This window comes from Somniosus microcephalus, chromosome 7 (assembly GCF_052327205.1).
Source record: "Somniosus microcephalus isolate GS21.2 chromosome 7, FLI_Smic_1.0, whole genome shotgun sequence".
NCBI lineage: Eukaryota > Metazoa > Chordata > Chondrichthyes > Squaliformes > Somniosidae > Somniosus > Somniosus microcephalus.
In genome coordinates this window covers 105,897,606-105,915,197 of record NC_140993.1, presented here as the reverse complement: position 1 = coordinate 105,915,197, position 17,592 = coordinate 105,897,606, and the positions used below count along the sequence as shown (strand labels likewise).

The 17,592-nt window shown below is 44.7% G+C and overlaps 1 protein-coding gene across 1 annotated transcript in view; it reads left to right on the top strand.

The window, feature by feature from the left end:
• greb1l (GREB1 like retinoic acid receptor coactivator) overlaps positions 1-17,592 on the top strand; it is a 436,507-nt gene that overhangs the window by 373,231 nt on the left and 45,684 nt on the right. The window contains exons 18-22 of the mRNA XM_085992812.1: positions 1,983-2,175; positions 7,266-7,399; positions 8,693-9,032; positions 10,928-11,043; positions 12,777-13,021. Coding sequence (XP_085848938.1) covers positions 1,983-2,175; positions 7,266-7,399; positions 8,693-9,032; positions 10,928-11,043; positions 12,777-13,021 — 1,028 coding nt within the window. The remainder of the gene's footprint in view (positions 1-1,982; positions 2,176-7,265; positions 7,400-8,692; positions 9,033-10,927; positions 11,044-12,776; positions 13,022-17,592) is intronic.

Genomic DNA, 17,592 nt, shown 5'->3' with positions numbered 1-17,592 from the left:
TCACCCAATCTGTCCAAATCGTACTGGAGTTTCTCGACATCCTCCTCACAGCTTACCCTCCCACCCAGCTTTGTGTCGTCTGCAAATTTAGAGATATTACATCCAATTCCCTCGTCCAGATCATTAATATATATTGTGAACAGCTGGGGTCCTAGGACCGATCCTTGCGGTACCCCACTAGTCACTGCCTGCCACTCGGAAAACGACTCGTTTATTCCAACTCTCTGCCTTCTGTCCGCCAACCAGTTCTCTATCCAAGTCAATACCTTGCCCCCAATCCCATGTGCCTTAATTTTGCACGCTAATCTCTTATGTGGGACCTTATCGAAAGCCTTCTGAAAGTCCAAATACACCACATCCACTGGTTCTCCCTTATCTATTTTACCAGTTACATCCTCAAAAAATTCCAGTAGATTAGTCAAGCATGATTTACCTTTTGTAAATCCATGTTGACTTTGTCCGATCCTGTCACTGCTTACCAAGTGCTCTGCTATTACATCTTTTATAATAGATTCTAGCATTTTCCCCACTACCGATGTCAGGCTTACCGGTCTATAATTCCCCGCTTTTTCTCTACCACCTTTTTTGAATAGTGGGGTAACATTAGCTACCCTCCAATCCATGGGTACTGTTCCAGAGTCTATCGAGTTCTGGAAGATGACCAGCAATGCATCTACTATTTCTGGGGCCACTTCCTTAAGTACCCTGGGATGTAGAATACCAGGTCCTGGGGATTTATCGGCCTTCAGTCCCATCAATTTTCCTAACACCATTTCCCTACAAATACTGATTTCTTTCAGTTCCACCCTTTCATCAGGCCCTATGTTCCCCGGCATCTCTGGGAGGTTATTTGTGTCCTCCTTTGTGAAGACAGAACCAAAGTATGAATTTAGTTGGTCTGCCATTTCTTTGTTTCCCATTATAAATTCCCCTGATTCTGACTGCAAGGGACCTACGCTTACCAATCTTTTTCTCTTCACATATCTATAAAAGCTTTTACAGTCAGTTTTTATGTTCCCTGCTAGCTTACTCTCATATTCTATTTTCCCTTTCTTAATTAATCCCTTTGTCCTCCTTTGTTGAATCCTAAACTGCTCCCAATCCTCAGGATTATTGCTTTTTCTGGCCAATTTATATGTCGTCTCCTTGGATCTTATGCTATCCCTAATTTCCCTTGTTAGCCACGGTTGAGTCACCTTTTTTGTTTTGTGAACATGTTTCATGCCACTTGGACATCTTTGTGATGTCTGTTAATATCAGCCTGTGGCAATGCTTGGCTTTGATGAAGTATAACCCTGGCTGTTTGATTGATTTTATGTATTCCCTTTTCTCTCTTGACCTTTCCTGTGATGATGTGTGCCCCGCCATTTGATGCTGAGGCTGATTACTAGCCTAAGATTGACAGACTTGCATCTCGCTGAAGCCTGTCTGTGAACAAGGCTACAGTTTGATCCTAGTTCTCTTAGTGGCTTTGTGTTCTGTTGAACCACTCATTGTTTGCCCTGAGACCTAGTTTTAACAACCTGTGCCCTAGGGTGACCATGTGAACTTCTACCATTTCAACCATGAATTGGAATTCCTCCATTTGATAAATGGAAAATTAACAAAGCTGTATTATTCCAGACAGTTGTACTGAGATGAACACCTACTAAATGGCTATTTCTGCTAATGAATACAAATTGAAAAATCATAAAATATTTAGATCCATTCTATCTCCAACATTACTAAAACAGATTACCTGGTCATTTATTTCATTTCTGTTTGTGGGACCTTGCTGCATTCAAATTGGCTGTCATGCTTGCCTACATTACAACAGTGACTACACTTCAAAAGTACACCATTGGCTGTGAAGCACTTTGGGATGTCCTGCAGTTGTGAAATGTGCGATATAAATGCAAGTTCTTTCTCCCCCCCCTCAGCTAACTGTTCACTATAAATGAAGTCTCTGTAGGCAGCCTTGATTGAATCTTATGTTCCCTCAGTCTTGTTTCAGGCTCTGCAATACATGGGGAATCCAGCCAAGGTCTGTCGGATAGGTTTATTAATTCGCGTGAGGCACTTGAGGCATGCAACTTACTCATGTTGCAGGTCAGCTCCTTTCCTTTCACTCTACAGACACAGCAGTCTCGTGTCAGTTCATACAATGAAGTGCACTGGATACTATCCAGCAGTCCGGTAAGTTCACATTAAGTCATTCTTTTCTAACTGTTTTTTGCTGCACAACAATATGCATTTGATGTATGTAAAGAAGTTTAACTTTGCTGTACAAATACATTCAGGCTATTCTAATGTAGAGCTGACAACATCGGGGAAATGCTCGGAGTGATGTCTATGATCAACATGAGGGATTGGGATTGCAAATTCATGTAAAGATATGAGGCTGTGACAGTTGGCTAATGGCAATTAAATGTTTTTCAAGGTTAACTATTTTCATATGGAATTCCACAGGGGTTCTCCCAATCTCATGCCATAAATTAGGCGAAGGTTGATATAAAACCTGGTGAAATGGCATAAACAGACGTTTGCGCTGTTTCCCTGGGCTTTCTGCCGGATACAGTGGGAAATCGGGAGAAGCTCATCAGAAATTGTGGCCGCAATTTTAATCTGGAGGTGTGTAGGGAGCAGGGTGCTAGAAAGCGGGGGCGGGGCAGGTGAATCAGGGCCGGAGGATGATTTGTGGGGGGGGTGAATCAGGGCTGGAGGATGATTGCGGGTGGGGTGGGTGAATCAGGGCCGGAGGATGATTTGGGTGGGGGGGGTGAACCGAGGCTGGAGGATTATTGGGGGGAGTGGGGGATGAATCAGGGCCGGAGGATGATTGGGGGAGGGGGTGAATCGGGGCCAGAGGATGATTGGGGGTGGGGGGGTGAACCGAGGCTGGAGGATTATTTGGGAGGGGGATGAATCCGGGCCGGAGGATGATTGGGGGAAGGGTGAATCGGGGCCAGAGGATGATTGGGGTGGGGCGGGTGAATCAGGGCCGGAGGATGATTTGGGGAGTGGGGGGGTGAACCGAGGCTGGAGGATTATTGGGTGGGGTGTGTGGGGGATGAATCAAGGCCGGAGCATGATTGGGGGAGGGGGTGAATCGGGGCCGGAGGATGATTGGAGGGGGGGGTGAATCGGGGCTGGAGGATGATTGGCGGGGGGGGTGGGGGGGGGGTGAATCGGGGCTGGAGGATGATCAGGAGTGGGGGTGAATCGGGGCCAGAAGAGGTTCGGGATGGGGGGGGGGTGAATTGGTGCTGGAGGAACATCTGGTGGGGTGGGGCATTGGTCGGGGGCCGGAGGAGGATCGGGGCCGGAGGGACAATTGGCGGGGCGGTGGTCGGGGGCCAGAGGAGGATCAGGGCCAGAGGGGCATTGTGGGGGTGGGGGGGGAGGTGGTCAGGGGCCGGAGGAGGATCGGGGCTGGAGGAGAATGAGGGTGCGGTGGTTGGGGGCCTCAGGAGCATCATGGGAGAGTGGTTGGGGGCCGGAGGAGCAGCGGGGCTGGAGGGAGGAGGCTGGGAAGGTGATCAGGGGCCGGAGTTGGGATCAGAGGCCTTCCGACGGGGGTAGGGGGTGGTGGAGGTCGGGGGACGATTGGAGACCTCTTGGGGAGAGGGTAATCGGAGGTCTTGTGGGGGGGAGATCGGAGGACTCGGGGGTGGTTGGTTGAGGCAGGGACGCTGGATCCAGCAGGTATTCCTTTATGTCTATCATTGTAATCTTGAAACAGGCTATGTCAAAATCATGCTAGTGACATGAAATGTTACTTAATATTAAATTAAACATTTAGATGAGAGTTACTTCTGCCATTACTTGCGGGCTCCATCTGAGGAAAATATCAATTAGTCAATTCTCATCCTGTGAGCAGAAACTTTTGATCCTGGAGCTGCATTAAATGTTTGAAATAGGTTACTAGACAATTTAATTTGTTTAACCTATTTTGCCTTATCTGTGTAACAAAAATGTCAGCATTCTTCATCTGCCAGCGATAATTTTGCTGAAAGATATTGAAGCTTCTGCAGTAATTCAGTGGTTTAGATATTCTTTGTCACCAAAGAGTTTTGTCCAGCAACATCTACTGGAACCTTTGGTATATTAGGTGGCAACATGGTGGAGCCAGAGACAACTGAAACAAAGCTACACGTGTCGAGAAATTGACTACAGTGGTTGCTGGGAGTACATGAAGAAATTATACTAGGTATCAATGAGGCAAGTCACAGACTTCCATTAGTCTAATGTGTGATGGCAAACCCCTAGTTCATTAAGTAATTGTTTAATTGTGTTCACATTTCTGCACACAAGAGTTAGGGTTCCAGTTAATGATGTATCTGGAAGAGATTTCCATGGATAAAAGTGTGCATGAGGTATTGCTTCCAATATTACATGCACTCATTGATACAGCTCTTTGGCTCTGATATAAACAGGGAAGCCTGACATAAGCACTAGTAAATCCTATGGTTACTTTATTCAATTAGACAACTTATCTTTGTGCAAATCAAATCTTGAACAGTATTTCCCTGTACATGCAGGAATTCCTATAGTGTCTGAAAGTCTTGAGCCAAACATACTTCTCTGAGGGTCACTTGCAAAGATGTTACAATTAGAAGACAAAATAATGCTAAATTAATATGACCCTCTCTTTGCATCCTTTGAGGAAATCTGGAGCTCCCCAGATATCAAAATATGAAATGCTGAAAAATGCACAGTAGTTCCATCGGCATCTGAAAAGATAGCCTAACACTCCTGATTGAGGTGAAGAGTCGCAATCTAAAAAGTTAATTTGTCATTATTCTTTCAGTTGCTGATGGACGTGCTGACTATTTCTCATATTTTCCATTTTTATTTTAGATTTCCAGCATTCATTTTTTTTAGCATGCTAGGTATGCCTTAAGAGGTATGCCTCTCAGTGAGGCAGGGAACGCATACCCTTTGTTGAGGGCTTGAGCTCTTAAATTGTGTTGGGGATTAGGAGAATTGTGCCATTCCTGGACCATGTGATTGGATGTTACAACTCAATCAATTTGCTCTGATGCAGAATAGATGTCCACATTGTTGTGACTGAGATATTTCAGTAGCTTCTCATTCATTTTGACTTTTATGAGCTTTGACAGAATTGGCAGCAGAGGTTCTGGTCTGTAATTGTTGGGGGGGAAGGAGACTGCTACTACGTCTGTTTTCCGTATTTCTGCCTTTGATAATTTCATGACATTATTGCAGTGACAGGCATGCCCGTTTGTCATTAGATGAGGTAATGTATACTGTAAATTTAGGGCAACATAGCATGAGGTTTTACTTTACCTAGAGGCCTTCAATGCTGGCACAGAAACCAGATTGAAAAGAGGTTCCATTCTTCACAACTGTCACTTCTTGCTTAGACGAGCACAATTCAGGACAATGACTGTTAATGGAGGCATGAAAAATACGTAACTCAAGTAACTTAAGATGAAAGAGTTTAATACTACAAAAGGTTAATAAATGTGCCTCATGGCTTGGTTATTTTGTTTTATGGAGCAGAATGACTTGCTGTGTGGCTGGACTGAGAAAATATTTATTGGTACTCCAAAGAAAGAGCTTAAAAAAAATCCTTGCCTAACACAAATGGTTCACCAAAAGTATATTGTATATCCTATGCTTTGGATAGGATTTCTGAAAGTGGGTGTAGCATTTTCTGAGAGATTGCTGTTACAGACCCACTCAGTATAATTACATTTATTCCATATGTAGTTTGCCTCATACCATTGCTTCTGTGCCACTAGATATGGGTGTTTTTTTCTATGACACTGTTCGTCCTTGAACATATACTTACTTAAAGAATCATTTGCCTTTTTAAAAAATATATATATTTTCCCTCCGTCTTTCCTAAAGAAAGAAGTTACATTTTTATAGCACCTTTCACAACCTCAGAATATCCCAAAGTGCTTTATAGCCAATGAATTGCCTTTGAAGCTTGGTGATTGTTGTAATATAGGCAAACACGAACTCAAGCTGGGATATGGTACCACATGTAGTAATTTTTTCATGGATCAGTTTAGATAGTGAGTGTTAAAAGCTATTTGACTGCAAAGGACATTACAGTTAATCCTGATCCTGATCTCACCCACAATCCAGACACACTGAATGAAGAGCATGGGTCACCGGCAATGTTCCCTTCAAGCTGCACGGCCACACAGCTGTCTGGACCTCCCATGCAGGCCGCTTGCCGGGAATTTGAATGGGCCGTGCAGGCCGTTAAAGGGGCTGCACCCCCCAAAAACATTAAAGGGAACATTGGTCACCGGATAGCAATCATAAGTGGTAATCGGGGTTGATTTTTTACCTTTCACCACAGACTAAGGATTAAACCCTGGTTAATCTTTGGCTTGGTATCACCCAGGTTGAAGCATTTACCCACTGAACTTTTGAGGTACTCACCTCCTTCACCCCTTAAAAAAAATCAGAAAATATATTTTGTGTAGTCACTGAAAAGTTTTGCATTTGTGCATGAGTGAGCAGACCATTTGCAGGATTTGTTTGTTTCATTTATGTGTAGATTTTTTTAAAATTCCCACTTCAGTTTTGGACTGGGCAAAAGATGGACACCCTTATTTATATTAAACTAGTCATGTGATTTCTTATCATAGAACTCTAAAATTATTTTGTAAGCTTTTCGTAATGGTAACCATAAATGTGATTGTCTGTTCCGAAACAGCAGATCAGTCGGCCCAACTGGATCAGACACACAAACTACAGGAGGCTCCTTACTCTTAATATGTTACTATTTTTTGTCTATCTTAGGTGTTGTTTGCATATCAGCTAATCTTGCCAAGTTTCTGATGCCAGGAACACCATTAAAATTACTACGGCAGTAAATCTAATACTAGCTGTAGTAGTGTTCTCCAAGGTTAATTTAAACTCAAAGAAGCAAAACCCAAAAAGTAACTTTCTGCTGGGTGCATTGATCTCAGTTTCTAATCATTACAATTGAACAGTTTATTAAAAAATGTCAAAACTATCTCTGCAGTGATATTATTTCAGCATTGCCAACACTCACACTTCACTTGTGAGCCATGGGATTTTCAGAGGATTTTTTTATTAACGCTTGCATTGCATGTAAGAAATTTTAAAATGTAGCTTCTACATTTTCTGGGGGGTGGGGGTTAATTTTCATTTTTCCAGTATTGAAAGCTTCTGTTTGGATTGTAGCAAATTGTTAAGAAGATCTCTCAGACTGAGCAATGTTGCAGGTTATTTTCTGTCTCTAATTCTGGTGTATTTCTCCCTCATTCTTCTGTCAGGAGGAGATCAGCAATGAGGAGATGGTGTATTTTGGTTTGTCTGATTACAGCAAGTCCTTACAATGGGGCATTACAAGCCCTATCCTGAGATGTGATGAGGCTTTTGAAAGAATGGTGAATACTTTGATGGAAAGGTAAATAGTGATTTTTTTAAATGTTATTTTCTTTCATTATAAATTATTCCCTGTCTTTGGGTCTGCCTGTCCTTGTTAACTCTGCTGATGGGAAAATGGATGCGCAGCCTGGTCCCAGGCTATTGCCAGTCCTTCTCTCCCCAAGGTGGCTATCAGGAGTTACTGGGTATGACTCTCCCTTAAGATTTTCCCTCTTCCCTGCAGAAGGATACCAGTCTCCACTTGGCCTGACTCTGATTGTGATATCAGCAGGGTAGGGATCAGACCCTATGCTCGTTTCACTACAGCATTATGTAGCAGTCCTGTAATGACCAGCACCATTGCACTCCTTGGGCTGGATTTTGCCAATGGGGAGCTTTTGGAGGCGGGACTCCCACTTGTCGGGTTTTAGTCCCGCCTCCATCGACTTCTGGCCAACCCACGCTATTTTCCCTTGATTGACCTTGTTAAGCCCGCCCAGCGGGGTTAGCAGGCAAATTAAGGGGAAGCCGGTTACAGAGAACGGCAGCGTATGGCATTTTGGTTTGACAGCTCTGTGAAGCAGTCAAACACTGACATTATATGTTGTTTGATGAGTTCTTGTATTCAAGACTCATCAAACCTCTTTTGTGAGCAGAAATTAGATGGTTGTTGCATTGGAGAATGCAGCAGCCATCTGTCACCTCTGCCAGTGAGATGCGAGACTCTCCGCATCCCCAACGTTTGAAACCTGCAGGAAGAAACAAAGGTAAGTAAACATTTTCTATCACTTTCCACTCACCTCACATACTCACCTCTCCACACTTGCACCCATCACTTACCTTCACAGTGCACTTTTGCACCCCTCCGACCCCCGCAGATCCACTGCTTGCCTCGCTGACCCTGGCGGGGTTCGCAGCCTTCGGTAAGCCCGCACTTGTGTGGGTAAAAAGGGGATAATCTTCTTATCTGCCTGTTGACAGGCAGGTAAGTGGCTGTAATCCCCTTCCCGCCTCCAGGAGATGGGACCCGGCGCGGGTCGGGTACCCGCCTCCCGGGAAGATGCCATATATACTGGAATTTCTATACTAAAATCCTAAAAAGCCCAACTCCAACAAATACTTTTTCCAGATAGCCAAATGAAATAATACTATTGCCATGTTCAAATAAGGTTTTACAAAAGTACTATTGTTTGTAATTTCTTTTGCTAAGTAGGGATTTTTGATTGTTAATGCTTATTAAGATGAGTCCCTGCTAGCTTTGGTATAAATTAGACTAATCTTAAGGATGCTGAATTACAGTAATGAGAATTTTGATGGCCTTTCTCTTTTCAAGGTATCCCAGATTGCACAGCATGGTGATCCGATGCTACCTGCTAATTCAGCAGTATGCTGAAGCCATGATGGCTGTGACATCAATGAACTTGCTGAGAGAGCACACTACCCCTGAGACCCTGAGTATTATGGATGATTTGATCAGCTGTCCTGGGAAAGATAAGATTGGTCGTGGACATATGCTTTTGATACGAGTTCCATCAGTGCAGCTAGCGATGCTTGCCAAGGAGCGACTTCAGGATGTTCGAGATAAGCTTGGTCTGCAGTATCGTTTTGAAGTACTTCTGGGCAACCCTGCCACAGAACTCAGTGTCGCCAAGCACTTTGTTACACGAATGAAGGTAGGAACATTTTTTAAAGAAGTTCGGAAGGAGGAAAGAAAGCAAACGTTCTAGTACAATAGAAATGTAGGTGTACTGATAAGAACATATGAAAGCATGGAATGAGAAAAAAACATTCCTTCTGCAAATTGTGTACAAATTGTCCTGTCACAGACTCTACTTAATCCATTGAATCTCTCGAAGGAGGTGACCACACACAAATAGGACCTTCCATCATCTCTTCCTCTCTGACCCCCTAAGGCAATCAAGTAAGTATCAGGAGACCACGGTAACTCATGAACTTTGTTATACCCAGCTACCCTGCAACTTACTCTCTGTAAGCTGAAATGACCTCCTTTCTCAGGTACTTGTCCACCTCCCATTTGAAGACCTGCAGAGGATCCATACTCATCGCATGCTTCAGTAATCTGTTCCAGAAGGCGATCACTCTCTATTATAAGAAATACTTCCTAACATGTAACCTAACTCTTTGCTATGTACTTTATACACGCACCTCCTAGTTCTCCCATCCCTATCCATCTCAAATAACCTACCCAACTGGACAGAATCTAATCCCTTCATCATTTAAAAAATCTCTATTTTCTTTAGGGAAACGTAGGCTCTCCCCTAAGCCTACATTTCTCTAATAAAAATAGCCCCAACTCATCAATCTTATCCTGATGACTTAAGAGCCCCTGATACTGAGCCCCAGCAGAAAGAAGCAACACTTAGTAAAATTCTCCCATTGACACCAGCACTATTATCATGAAAGGAAACACAATGCTTTGACCAGTACCTCACATTGAGGATTTCCTCAAGAATTACCTTGTATGTAGAGGTTGAACAAATAAGGAAGAATATCACGTTCTTATCATTTATTGTAGTACTGATAATATGGCATTCAACTGTTTCTTAAATGATTCCAAAGTTTGCATTTACTCTACCTATCTGGGAGTCCATTCCATGAGTTGATCAATCTTTTGTGAAGAAGAGCTCCCTGACATCAGTTCTTAAATTTGTCTTTTGTTATTTGAACCTGTACCCCCTTGTCCTACTCTCACAGTTTAGCTTGACCAGAATGGGACATAATACTCCAGGCATGATCTGATTAAAACACTATGACATCTTTTAATCTCTAATCTGATGCTTTGGCAACATAGTTTAGCATTCTGTTTTCTTTGTTAATTCTGCTCTGCAGTAGTTGGACATGTTGGGTATTGGCTCTACTAGGATCCTCAGACTCTTTCAACTTCATCTTCAGCTTTTTTGACATGGAATAGCTGTTCAAGGAGTATCTGTGTTGCCCATGTTTTTGACCTGTACGTAATACTTTATACTTGTACATATTAAATTTCATGTGCTATTCTTCTGCCCACTTACATATTTTGTCCAACTCATTTTGTATTTCCTGAACTGCCTCCTCAGAATCAGCTTGCCCTCCTAGTTTGGTATCATCTGCACACTTAATCAATTTGCATTGAGTTTCTGAACCCAAGTCCTTGATGCAAATTAGAAGAAGTGGTAATGTGAATTGTCAGTATTGCTCTGTGCTACACCACTTGGCACTTCAACACCTGGAGCTACCAGGAGAGGTGGGGAAATTTTATTTTTAATTGTTAAGCTAATTAATTTACTTCAAATTGTCTTGCATAGTATTTACAGCACAGAAATAGGCCATTAGGCCCAACAGGTCCATGATGGTGTTTATGCCTCATGCAAGCCTCCTCCTACCCTTCTTCATCTAACTCCAGCAACATAGCCTTCTATTTCATTCTCCCTCATATGTTTATTTAGCTTCCCCTTGAATGCATCTTTGCTATGCGCCTCAACTACTCCTTGTGGTAGCAAGTTCCACATTCTAACCACTCTCTAAGTTAAGAAGTTTCTCCTGAATTCCCTATTGTCTTGACTTGTAGGTATGGAGAGGGTGTCAGCAGGAGGAATGGATCCCGCACACCTATCAGGACCTGGAAGGTCTACCTTGTATTGTCATCTTAACTGGTAAAGATCCACTTGGGGAATCATTTCCAAGGTAAGAATTTTTTAAAAAGCTATAGTTTTATCATATCCCAAACTTTGATGATTGCCTAATAACTGTTATGTAATCGAATATTTTACTAGATGTTCTATTTGAATTCTGGTATAGTTAAATAGGAGATACTGGATACCTTTCAGTAAATTGTAAAACAGTAAGCCAGTTGAGGGATTCAGAATATTCCAGTCTCATCATTTTTCTTTGTAATCTGAACTCTAAATATAGATTACTATCATCAATTCACTAAACGATATTGGGTTAGAATTTCCACGGGCCTTCGTCGGTCTCTTTAATGGGAGATTGACAGAAACACTGGAGAAACGGCAACTAACTTTTCTCTTCTCCAATTTCTCTTCCCTTATTTTCTCCTCCTCTTTTGAAAGCACTAAGGCCTAGAAATTCGATAAAGCCTGAAAACGGGCAGTGCCACCGCAATCCAAGGTTAAAGGCTGCCCGTAAAAAGAGCGCAGGCAGCACCGTTATTTTGGTGCTGCCTGCTGATTTAAATGAGCGCAGCACAGAACCTCCCATACAACGCGCTCTTTCAGCCAGTAAGATCGGCAGGAGGCCGAAGGTCGGGTCTAAAGTATATGTGTGGCGTTATCAGGAACTCGCGATTTATGAAAATGAAGTGCAGTGTTTCCGGTAATGTTTCTCTTGTTTTGTAGGTTGACAGAGAGGGTATGCAAGATAAATGAAAGCCAAAAATACACTAATCTATCAGATTTTAAAGAATGCAACCTGAAGTTTAGCTGAATTCTATGTTTAATTCAACTGCTGACGCTCTCAAATATTTAGCCGGCTAATTTGTCAACTACAATTATGAATCAAAAAAAGTCATCATGAGCTGATTAAATAACTGCAATTTGGGTGGAAGCATTCTAGCAGTTTTAGGTTCCAAACACTTAAACTTACGAAAAGTCATGCTACATGTGTCAGAAAATTTCTGATTACACCATCTAGTGCAAACAATGTCAAAATTATTTGAAACAGTGATCAGTGAGGAATGCAAACCTGTCACAGAACTTGGGTTCGTTGGGGCTGCACATACACTGCATAGTTATTGAAGACTACGGGCAACGGCTGCATACACGGGCATGCTTTGGAGAGGCTGCTAAAAGGAGCGGCGACATCCAAAATCACTCAGCATGCGTCAATTCGCTGTTGAACGCCAATTAACATCACGCTCTTGATCATTAAAATATTTGAGGCGAACGCAGGCAATGGCAGCGCTGCCAACCTGCCCAATATGGCAGCCTCCGCCTTCCGCGCTGGAAGTGGGCGGCCGCCATTTTTTCTTTAAAACCGGCTTTAACGGCCAGCGCTAAAGGTTCTAACGTCTAGGCCTAAGCGTTCCTCTGATGCTTGCAGCATTCAGGTACCTCGCACAGTTGACCAGTCTTGGCAGTGACTGTTGGCAGACTATTTTACCATGGAGGGCATTATAGCTAAGCCAAAACCTACTTTCACCCAGCGTCTGTCCTAACACACACGCACACATATTTGCATACTTTCCAGCATAGGTCACTAGGTGAGGAGCATTAAACCAAGCTGATTTCTTCTCCTTCCTACTTCAGGGGCATAGATATCATGTATTGTAGGCCCTCAAGAGCACACGCTTTGATGATGTAGAATCTCAAAAAAATATGCACTTTAACGATCTAGGACATAAAGGATTTATTTTTTGTTTTATTTGACAATTTGTGACTTATTTCAATCTTTTTATTAAGGTCCATGAAGTACTGTGACCTTAGGTTAATCGACTCCAGCTACCTTACACGCACAACCCTTGAGCAAGAGATAGGCCTCGCTTGTGGCTATGTTTCTAAAAGTGCTGTAAGAGAAACTATGGCAGTTCTGCAGCAAACGGAGAAGGAGCAGGAAAAAGTTCTTATCAGTGAGAATGAATCTGATGAATTACAGATTGATCTAGAGAGGCCACAAAGCAACAGCAGTGCAGTCACTGGAACCTCAGGTTAGTATGCTCAATGATCAGTGTGCCTGCAGATTCTTCAGGTTTGGCCAAGTAGATGGATATTTGGAGTCCGCATTTTATCAACATTTATTGTTTGTGTATTTTCTTAACACTTATTTCTCTCGGTTTAATGCTTTTATCAGTCTCCCTGTTTTCTGTGGATCTTTCTTTACATAGAAAACCCAAATTAGAAATGTCTGGGAAGGAAACACGGGACTCAGGAGAGACTGAAGCTATTGTAGTGGTAGCTAAGAGATGGTCAGAGAGATGAGAAAAAGGGAGAGCAGGGAGTGATCCAGTGGCAATGGTGAAAAAGATAGGAAAGAGACTGAAATCCAGGATGATAATGATGTGACCAGGGAAGAAAAGACTGTGGGCAGGGGATACACAGAAAAAGGAAGATGAAAGATACAGTAGCAATAAAGTAAAAAAGATCACATACAAAACTTACAGTATTGAGGAAAAGAAGGAAAGCCGCAAGACACTATAAAGGATAAGGCCTGTTGCGGGTAACAAAGAAAGATGGAAGCTAAATGAGAAGGAACCTGAGATCACTGAAAATGTAAGCTGTTTTATTTCTAAGTTTGTCAAGCTGAATAGACATTTGCTTTCTGATGAATTGGTAAGTAGAACTTTTTAACATCATAGGGAGATGAAAAGGAAAACAGGAGAGCTAGGATTGAAGGAATGCTTCTTTCTCCACTCCAACCGCCTCCTTAAACTCCTCTCCCCTGTCCCATCCGTCCTCACCTCCAATGTGCGATGAGCTCTGTGGTAAACCACTGTTTGTATTCCACTGTGTACATGCCTGGACATGCCTCGGCTGACTCCTCCCACAAGTCCTAGTATAAAGGTGACTGCTCCCCAGCCCTTTGTATTCTGGACCGGTCGACCACTCGAGGCAGACCTTCATTCTTTTGTTAATAAAAGCCTTTAGTTACTCTCTTAACTCTCAGTCTTTTATGAGTAATTGATAGCGCATCAAGCTCTTGGATATCTTTGTTACTAAGATTAGACTATCCATTCAGCTGTCTCTGCTGGTTTCCCTCCCCACCTTGACACCAAGCCAGACATCCCCCAGGCTCCCCCTGCTCTAGGCCTGAACCTACACATCTCTCTCTCTCGATCTAATTTCTCTCCCACATCTCATACTCTCTTCGAGCTCATCTTGTCTATGAGGCAGAGGCCCACCTCCTGCTCCTTTGACTCCATTCCCACTAAACTACTGATCACCCAACTTCTCTTCTTAGCCCCCATGTTGGCTAGCATTCTAAATGATTCAATTTTCTTGGAGATTATCCCCCTCCCTTTCATATCACCCCTTCCTGGTGAAACAATCCACCCTAGACCCTCTGCCCTTGTAAACTACCACCCTATCACTAACCTTCCTTTCCTCTCCAAAGTCCTTGAAGATGTTGATGCCTTCCAAATCCATGCCCATCTTTCCCACAATTCCCTGTTTGAATATGCCCCCTTGCCACAGCACCAAAATAGCCCTAACTATAGCCACAAATGACCGACCATGGTGCATTATCCTTTCTTCTCCTTCTTAACCTCTCTACAGCCTTTGACATGATTAACCTCCTCCGTCCTTCTCCAACAACTCTCCTCCATTGTGCAGCTCAGTGGGACTGCCCTCGCTTAGTTCCACTCTTACCTATCCAATTGTAGCCAGAACATCTCCAGCAGTGGCTTATTTTCCTTATTGTATGCCGTTACCTCCGGCCCCCTCCTCTTCCTCTGCTGCTGCTTGGCGACATCATCCTCAGACATGGGGTTAGCTTCCATATGTATGCTGATAACACCCAGTTCTACCTCTCCACCATCTGTCTCAGTTCCTCCTCTGCTTCTATGTTGTCAGACAGATTGTCCAACATGTAGTCTTGGCTGAGCTGCAAATTCCTCCAGTTAAACATTGGGAGAACCAAATCCATTGCCTTTGGCCCCCACCACAAACTCTGCACACTTGCCACTGATTTCATCTCCTTCCTAGCCACTGACTCCAGCTGAACCAGATTGTTCGCAACCTCACCATCCAATTTGATCGTGACTTGAGCTACTGAACCTATTTGTTCTCCATCACAAAGACCACCTACTTCTGCCTCTGTAACATCGCCTACCTCCATCCCTACCTTAGCACATCTGCCACTGAAAGCCTCATCCATGCCTTTGTGACCTCCAAACTCAACTATTCTGACATTCTCCTAGCCGGCCTCCCACCCTTAACCCTCTGTAAACGTCAGCCCATCCAAAACTCTGTTGTCCATATCCTATCCCACATCAAGTCTGTTTCACTCATCACTCCTGCTCTTGCTGAATTACTTTGGCTCCCGGTCCCCTAAAGTCTCAAATTTAAAATTCTCATCCTTATGTTCAAATTCCTTTCTGACCTCGTCCACCCCCATCTATGTAACCTTCTCCAGCCTTACATTGCCCTCACCCAAACTCTCCGTTCCTTTGATTGTTGCCCTGCCTTCAGACACCTTGGCCATATGTTCTGGAATTCCCTCCTTAAATCTCTCCACCTCCCACTCCTCCTTGAAGATCCTCCTTCAAACACCTCTGGCCAAGCTTTTGGTCACCCCTCCTGAAATCTTCTTTGTCCTAGTGTCCATTTTTTTGATTAGGCACTAAATTATATATGATGCGCTATCAATTACTCAAAAGACTGAGGTTAAGCGAGTAACTAACAGGCTTTTATTAACAAGAGAATGAAGGTGTGCCTCGAGTGGTCGACCAGTCCAGAATACAGAGGGACTGTGGAGCAGTCACCTTTATACCTGGACTCGTGGGAGGAGTCAGCCGAGGCATGTACAGACATGTACACAGTGGAATACAAACATCCACACAGGCAGGTATAACAGTGGTTTACCACATTCAACCCTTGTTTAAAAATGAGTCCGGCGGGGTGAAGTGTATTAAAAGTTTGTGTATTGGAGTCTCTCCGGAGGTCTTGTCTGCCGCTGTGATCGACGTGGCGACGGCAGGGGTAGTGAAGCTTCCGGCGTCGAGTCCCGCGTAGGCTGGGGCACTGGTGTGTAGTCCTCGTGGGTGTCGAGCGGGTCGCGGGGCCCAGGCGTGCCGTCTGCTGGGGTTGGATATTGGATCGTGGGGGGGGGTGGTAGTGGGTAGTGGGCTACTGGGGCCCCCGAGGGTGCGAGGTCTCGTATGGAGACTGTGTCCTCCCGCCCGTCCGGGTACGCAATGTAAGCATACTGGGGGTTGGCGTGGAGGAGGTCAACCCTCTCGACCAGGGGGTCCGTTTTATGGGTCCTCACGTGTCTTCTCAGTAGGACCGGCCCTGGGGACGTCAGCCATGGCGGTAGCGATGTCCCCGATGTGGACTTCCTTGGGAAGACAAACATTTTCTCATGAGGGGTGGCGTTAGTGGCAGGGCAGAGCAGTGACCGAATAGAGTGGAGCACATCGGGGAGCACATCCTGCCAGCGGGAGGTCGGAAGGCCCCTAGACTTTAAGGCTAGCAGGGCGGCCTTCCAAACTGTCGCATTCTCTCTTTCTACCTGTCCGTTCCCCCGGGGGTTGTAACTGGTGGTCCTGCTTGTGGCAATACCCCTAGCGAGCAGGTACCGGCGGAGTTCGTCGCTCATAAACGATGAGCCCCGGTCGCTATGGATATAGCTGGGGAAACCGAACAGGGTGAAGAGGTCGTTCAGACATTTAATGACCGTGGCACTGGTCATGTCCGGGCAGGGGATGGTGAACGGGAAACGGGAGTACTCATCAATAATGTTGAGGAAGTACACATTGCGGTCGGAGGAGGGGAGAGGCCCTTTAAAATCAACGCTCAGGCGCTCAAAGGGGCGAGTGGCTTTTATCAGGTGAGCCCTGTCTGGTCTATAAAAGTGCGGTTTGCACTCAGCGCAGACTTGGCAGTTCCTGGTCATGGTCCTGACCTCCTCAATGGAGTAAGGCAGGTTGCGGGCCTTGATGAAGTGGAAGAACCTGTTGACCCCCGGGTGGCAGAGGTCATTGTGGAGGGCCCGCAGTCTATCGATCTGCGCGCTGGCGCAGGTGCCACGCGATAGAGCATCCGGGGGTTCATTGAGCTTCCCGGGCCGGTACAAGATCTCGTAATTGTAGGTGGAAAGTTCGATTCTCCACCTCAAGATCTTGTCGTTTTTGATTTTACCCCTCTGCTTGTTGTTAAACATAAAAGCAACTGAACGCTGGTCAGTGAGCAGGGTAAATCGTTTTCCGGCCAGGTAGTGCCTCCAATGACGCACAGCCTCCACAATAGCCTGGGCCTCCTTCTCAACAGCGGAGTGTCTGGTCTCCGGGCACTGGAGGGTTCGTGAAAAGAAGGCCACGGGTCTCCCCGCCTGATTAAGGGTAGCGGCCAGGGCAAAGTCGGACGCGTCGCTTTCCACCTGGAAGGGGATGGATTCGTCCACTGCGTGCATGGTGGCTTTGGCAATGTCTTCCTTGATACGGTGGAAGGCTAAGCGGGCCTCTGCCGTCAAGGGAAAAGAGGTGGACTTGACCAGCGGACGGGCCTTGTCCGCATAGTAGGGGACCCACTGGGCGTAATAGGAGAAAAACCCTAGGCACCG